The sequence below is a fragment of the Anopheles marshallii genome, chromosome 2 (assembly GCF_943734725.1).
Source record: "Anopheles marshallii chromosome 2, idAnoMarsDA_429_01, whole genome shotgun sequence".
NCBI lineage: Eukaryota > Metazoa > Arthropoda > Insecta > Diptera > Culicidae > Anopheles > Anopheles marshallii.
In genome coordinates this window covers 24154981-24161902 of record NC_071326.1, presented here as the reverse complement: position 1 = coordinate 24161902, position 6922 = coordinate 24154981, and the positions used below count along the sequence as shown (strand labels likewise).

Here is a 6922-nt window from a genome sequence, read left to right as displayed (position 1 = left end):
CCTTGTGATCTGCTTCAGCTGTATAAGTTCCTTTTATGTTTTGAAAATTCACTCAAAAGTATTAAAATAAATGGTTTTCTTTGACCGTTATGAAAGGATTATAAAAAAATGTGTGTTGTAGTTTTGTAATTATTTGGATTTACTATGGTCCAGTTGAAAATGCTGCATTTTTGGATGCTCGAGACGTAGACGAAGAGTTCTTATTGCAGCCTAAATGTATGCTTTGCGGAAAGCTTTTTCTGAGCTTTAGCCGTGCTTAAATCACTAATTGCACACCAGACAACACTATTTCAAAGGAACTTTGGAAGAATGTTACTTTATCTCGAACGAGGATAAGAAAGGCTATCATGCTGCTCTATTCAGATAAGATTACTTGTTTTGGCATGGCCCGGTTGTGTTTCTAATATTTTTTTAAAGGTCCTCTTCTTATACTCCGTACCGTTCAAGAAATGTCGAGAACTACCAACACAAATGTCTAAGGCAGTGTCGCAAATCACAGCAGGACATTGCCAACTGTGCAACTATGGATAGCTCTTAAAATAGACTGAGCTGAGCAGATGGAGCACAATCTGGTGAAAGAAATAAACTGGCCTCGGTTTGGTTGTTTGGTTTGGTTGTTTTTCCCCCATTGTTCTTTAATTAAATCTTCTCTTCATCTTCTCCCTTCTTCATCATTAAACTTCTATTAGTTAAGCTTTTCTTTTCTTAAACGTTCTTGCTTCGCGATCTTAAGTTTGATGTTGTTTCTCTCATGTTGTTGTTGATGTTAATGTTGTTGCTGATGGTGTTGTTTTCATTTGTTCTGTTGAGCACACGCTGGGTAGCATTGGCAGCCTCACCGTCCGTCACCCAAACGGTGACGGTGGCGATGATGACGATGATGGTAAATCGGGTGTTTCTGTTGTTTGTTGCGCTCGTGTGGCGACCGGCCAACGTTCTGGTGGCCAGCGTGGGTGTTGATGTTGGGTGGCGAGTTACAAATACAAAACAAACATAACTACAAACACAAGCAAAAAACAATAGAAAATCGAATGACAGTGTGTATAGAAAAAAGACGAACTTCGAAACGAAGGTAATTATACAAAATAAACAGAATTCATTGTTTAGATTTTTTTTTTGGTTAGTTTTTTTGGTTTTGTTTTTTGGCTTTAATTATAAAATTTATTCTTCCGCCTCCTCCTCGGATCCGGTGAGCATGGCGATCAGAGCAGCAGTGTCGATGTAGCCCTTATCGTCAATGACCATCTGATCGAATGCATCGTCACACTCGTCCTCGGTGAACTTGTCCTGGCCCCAGTGGGTCAGAGCGAAGCGGAACTTCTCGCCATCGATCTTGCCGTTGGTGTCGAAGGCCTTGAACGCGTTGATGACGACATCGTCGTCATCGGTACCACCACCCGACATGCGGTTGGCGAACAGCGTCAGCAGCTGGGTGAAGTTGAGCGGTCCCGTAGCCTCACCGAGCATCTCGTCCAGCTCCTTGTCGGACACCAGCTTGCCCAGAGCGTCGAAGGTGGAGCGGAGATCGTTCTTGCCAATGACACCATCCTTGTCGTTGTCCATTAGCGCGAAAGCCTGGTCAGAAAGGAAGAGGGATGGTATAGTGGCAAACGTTAGCGATAAGACCGAATCTGCCACCTGTCGGTATCTCAACGATCTGGATCGTCGATCATACACACCTCTTTGAATTCGGCGATCTGCTTCTGGGAGAAAAGCACGAAGACCGAAGATGGGGCCTTCTTTGCCTTGCGGGACGACGAGCCGCGGGTCGATCCGCGCTGGGAGTCCGAGGGGGTCGGTGCTGCTGGGGTATCTGCAGGGGTGTCGGCCGGAGTTTCATCCTTGGACGACGCCTTCTTCTTCTTGACCTTCTTCTCCTTCTCAGACTATAGGGTGAGACATGGAAGGTGGTGGGAAACCATTAGGAAAACGGCAATTCAGGCAACAGGTAACGCAGATCTCGGCAAAACACTGTTCCATCATCGATTCTCTGTTCATCCTTGAAAACACGTATGCAACAGCAGTTCTGGGCAAAAGTTTCATCTCCCTCCCGTTCCGAGGGCAAGCAATGAGCGAATAGAATTCCGTCCAATGGTGCAACTATTTTTAGAAACGAATCGGGGAAAATTCACGCCTCAGTTCACGATGCGTGAGTAGCGATCGCAATCACACACGGTTGCGCAACGAGCAGAGATTTCATCACACTACGTATCGATTTTGTTCATCTTCACCGGATGGTTCGTTAAGTTTAATCAGCCGTGGAAAAGCACACACGATATCTAACATCTTTGGAAGTTCGGTTCGTTCTATCGGTCCACCGATCCACCAGACAAATTCGTACAAGTTAAACTTTGCAACAGTCCTCACCGCAGTCCTCACTTTCAGGCACTTGTGTCTAAACAATTTCGCTACGCTTCTTGAAAGGATATTCCGAAAATGTTGAATGAAACAGTTTCACTATGCTCTAACTCCGCTTGCAACGATTGCCGTTGGTACGCTTTACACTTTGGATGAACAGAGAGGCGGAACGGGTTTTGCCAAGTGTCGCAACGGGCCGGATCTTTGAAGCTGGCCGCAACAACTGGTCCTTACCATGGTGCTTAGCTGGTTAGATTAGAACGACTCTACTCGATTACAGCTCGTGAGCGACTGATTTTAAAGAAGCACCGTCGCTGATAACTACGGTTGCTTCCTTCCTTCAGGCGGGTCTTATTCGCCTTATTCGGCGACCGACAAAACAGTCTTTTATAATTCGTACTGCGCGTCGCGGTATGCGCAGGCCTATTATTAGGCGAACGCGGCTAGTGCACGGGCTCACATTCGGCCGAAACTCCCTGGCTAAAGGTGGCGGATGCGTTTGCGCACACCGTACCAACCGCCCCGTGCATGGCCACTTTGCATTCCCCCCCCCGGTCCCCGGTGCGTTCCGGTCTCCCGGCCTCCGGCGAACTGGTGGTTGCACAATACACACACCCGCACGCATCGGACGCAGCCAGGCCAGCGACCGTGTCCAAATGGTTCTAAGCATTCACTGTATGGGTGTACTCGTTGGGGGTCTTTGTGTCGGATTTGGTCTGTTTCTTCTTTCTAGCTGTTGCCTTGCCAGCGGTTCAGTACTAGATCGGCTCAGTAGTCGCGACGGGCCTAGTGGTTGTACGCGTGAGCTGGATCTAGAACCGACACACTTTGCACAGACTCTCTGGTTCACATTCGGAGGATTTATTTTTAAACCATTTTCCCACCGTACCGTGCTGCGTGGACGTGTACCCGTTCGGTGTCCGAATTTTCTTCCATTCCCCTGCCATCTCTGTGGCCGGCTCCCGTAGTGGACGGCGCTCCCTTCACTACAGTTGACACGTAACCGACACGTATGTGCGTAAGCGACGGCAAATTTGCGGTGGAATTGGACGAACCTGCGAAGAATTTTCACGGCTTTGCACCAGACCACAGCCCAGGCAAAGGAAGGGAACCGGCAGCGCACTGGGCAACGGTGGGGTAGCAATCCTAGCAGGACTGGGCAACGTATGAACTAGATTTACCGATACCGCCACCCGTCCCGGCTGTGAGGTGTAACGTAAGAAAATCAAAAGAGAAAAAAATACGAAGGTTTTGTTACGGAGAAAACTCCTCCAATAATGTCCATTCTTTATTTTTCTTACGTTGCGTTTACCTTCTTAATGAGCAGTTTTGATGTATTCATTGGCATCGCACACATTATTACCAACCATTTTTCTGCTTAGGTTTTGCTTGAGGTTGTTTCGTTTCCGTTTTGTCTTCGTTGCTTTTGTTTTGCAGTTTTATTTTCGCTTTATATTTTTAATATTTGTACCAGTTATTGGTGCTTTTTTATCTTCTAATGTCTTTTTTTCTTTGAGTTTTTGTTTTATTTCGTTATGTTTTCGGATGTCCTACTTTAAAATGCAACAGAATTTGCTAAGTTAAATTAAAAACTTTGCTAGTGAATGAATTTTAGTTGGTGAATATAACTAAAATTGATATCTTTTAATGGCTCTTGAATCTTCTGTCTTGTTCTGTCTGATTCTTGAATCTCGCAATAATATTGTTTATTAATTAATTCGTCCCCCGAGATTGATTGATCGAAAATGTTACAGCCTAAGCTCGTATGATGACAAAGACGCTTCAACTTATTTTAAACGTAAAGAGTCTTTAAATTGGAACAAAGATATTGTTAAATCGAACTGAGAATCATTGCTTTGAGCGTTAGTATTGCTGGGCATTGGCGTCTAGAAGTTGTGCGCGGAATAGCAAAAAACTAACAGCTAACTAACGAAAGACCATCGATGGTACCAAGTATTAGTCTTGTTATAAGGAAATCTTGGGCACTTTATCGTTTCTTTATTTGCCAATAGGTTAAACTAATTAACTAAATAACGACAAATCACTAAATGCATTTACAACATTATAAGGGAAAGCATTTGACTTTATCTTGTATTGCATAAATAAGAATATAAAAAAGGCATGATAAGAAGCTCTTCCCAATAGCATCAACATTATTTTTTTGAAAACCATAGAGCACTGATAATGGATACATTAAGAAATGAAAACAAGGAAATGAAAAACTTCCAAAACGAATCAAAACAATAAAAGTACCAACGCGAAAGGTTTTATCAATTTCACAATGAGTCTAATAAATAAACTTATTGAAACAAGCTAAAATTAATTACATATTAATTATTTTTTTTAAGTTCTTTCCATTGCAAATCATTACTTTTTGATAATGACTTTTCGCCGTGTTGTTCTAATAGTTTACGAAACGTTCTAGTGAGTAATGGTCGTGAAGGCAGTCTTCACACGACAAGACTGTTCCCATATCAGATTCCTGAGGGTGCTACTATCCAGCTGCGTGTAAACAAAGTCATGGCCAAGGTTTAGCCGTGGTCTGTTAGTTAAATAACAGAAGGGAATAAAACAGAGAAAATATCACGCCTTAGAATACTCACAAAGAGCACACAAGATATAAACTGGTGGACTGCTTGTGGTTTCCACAACTACTAACAATAACAAATTTAACATATTAGGCACTTGCATGTTGGCTATTATAAAAAATCATGCGAATTGTTGTTGACAAGCAACTTTGAACGACAAGGAAGATAACATTTTGATGTCCCTCATCTGAAAATTAATCGTTTTTATGTTATTTTGCTAGTTGTAAGAAATGTGGTTCTTATGGACATACAAAATGATTATTTGTAGTCAATTATCATCAACCTAAACAGATGCATTTATCCCAACACATATTTTACAAGTAACAGTTTACAGCAGAACTTTGCGGCGTGTTGGCTTCATTTTTATTTATTTTTTTTTAATTTTTACCCACCATACTAACTTCTTAGTTGATTTATACTTTTTATTTTACTCAAAACACCGCTGTTATGAATTCCATTTTTAGTTGTGGTGTGTATTTTTGCCATCGACCTTGGCATGACGGTGGTAAAACTGTCCAACACGTAAATATGTTTCAGAGCTGGGAAGCAAACCAGGTCATTGAAGGAATCTGAGACGTCTCATAATCTACTTTCGCTTAGAAGAAAGATCAAATTTATCCTTCCAGAACAAGGATTCATTTGTTCAGTGTTCTTACATATTGTCTATTGAATGTACAAACGCGAGCATAATCTCTAGAATTGGTTTGAATTCAGTTGTCTGTAAACAACATGCCTCGAGCTGGCAGTAAAACTTGAAACATTAATACATCCCGTTTGCCAGAAGGACCGAATGAAGCTAAGAGTGAGACAGAATCCGGCATGGGATAATTTTAGCGAATGTCCTATCATTGCTGCCATATTCGAAGCAGCTGTATGTATGTAACCGAGAAGGCGAACATATTTAAGGCACGAGAATACAAAGACTAACGACCAGAGGTGGAAATCTATCTGCGACGGACGTTCTATCTATCTAAAATTATTATTTTAAATCCCACCATCCATCGTGTCAGCATCGGTATTGATCGTTTCCCCACGAAGTACTGTACCGGTGACATACAACCAAACCATTATCTGTATCGGATCGTATCCAACGAGACGGTAATGGTACGGAACTATCGCATCTGGAGAGCATCCAACGAAACGCCGCTGGTACTGATTGGAATTAATTGGTGAAAATTCGACAGCAAGCAGGTTGAAATAGCGAGCAAACCATCGACATCACCTATCCCACAGCAGTACGCAACGATGGAGCAATGTAGGATGAGCCGTTTAGCCACCGAAACCGAATGGCGAATTCATTTCGTACGCGCAGCCAAACGCTGCCAACTAGCGTTGATGCTAGGCGTAGATACCGGTGCACACATATGGGGGCAGACATTCCTGCGCTAAAAATACTGCCAATAATATTTTTACCCATGACCGGTTGTCTCTTCCTACGTGCATACGCCCTGGGCTTCCCATTTCACCGACCGGTACGCCGTTTGGTAGTTGGCAGGCAGCTAGAGCAGTTTGGTAGATGATGAATCATCGACATTTTGGGGTGAATAATTCCACCCGTTTTCGCTGCTGCATTGGCCAGCTGTGATATAGCGCTCGGAAGGGTTTTCGGCAAACAATTGTGCACTATTGCAACAATTCATTCAACACATTTTGTATTACACAAGGGCGATATTACTTAACAGCCGGTGGCGTCAATCCTCGGGCATCGTATGCATCATATAATGTTTATTCGTGGTATTGTCTGGTTTTGTTTTCACATTCAACCACCTTCCGATTTTTACAAAATTGCCCCCGATGGTATTTGGTACTGCGAGGAAGAAAAAAAAAACACAAGGAAAAATCTCGTTGGTTTTCACAAACACACACCAACACGGCGGTGTGAATGGCGTGTGTTCTGTTGGATCGAGAGAAATTCACATTGCAGTAGCCGACAGGCCTCTCCCAACCTTACAGCGCTTCGCGCTATGGTTTGCCAT

At 43.0% G+C, this 6922-nt stretch overlaps 1 protein-coding gene across 1 annotated transcript; it reads right to left on the bottom strand.

The window, feature by feature from the left end:
* Nucleotides 1-1073: 1073 nt before the first annotated feature.
* Nucleotides 1074-2713, bottom strand: LOC128709177 (myosin regulatory light chain 2). Its single transcript, XM_053804160.1, has 3 exons — nt 2593-2713; nt 1680-1886; nt 1074-1575 (listed from the first exon to the last, which is right to left on the bottom strand). The coding sequence occupies exons 1-3, from the start codon at nt 2593-2595 to the stop codon at nt 1162-1164; spliced, it is 624 nt and encodes a 207-aa protein (XP_053660135.1). The 5' UTR covers nt 2596-2713; the 3' UTR covers nt 1074-1161.
* Between the last annotated feature and the right edge of the window lie 4209 nt (nt 2714-6922).

Excerpts from the sequence above, each read along its gene's own strand:
- LOC128709177 (XM_053804160.1), bottom strand. Across the intron at positions 1,576-1,679 it reads AGATCGCCGAATTCAAAGAG|GCTTTCGCGCTAATGGACAA; the intron begins GTGTGTATGATC and ends CTTTCTGACCAG.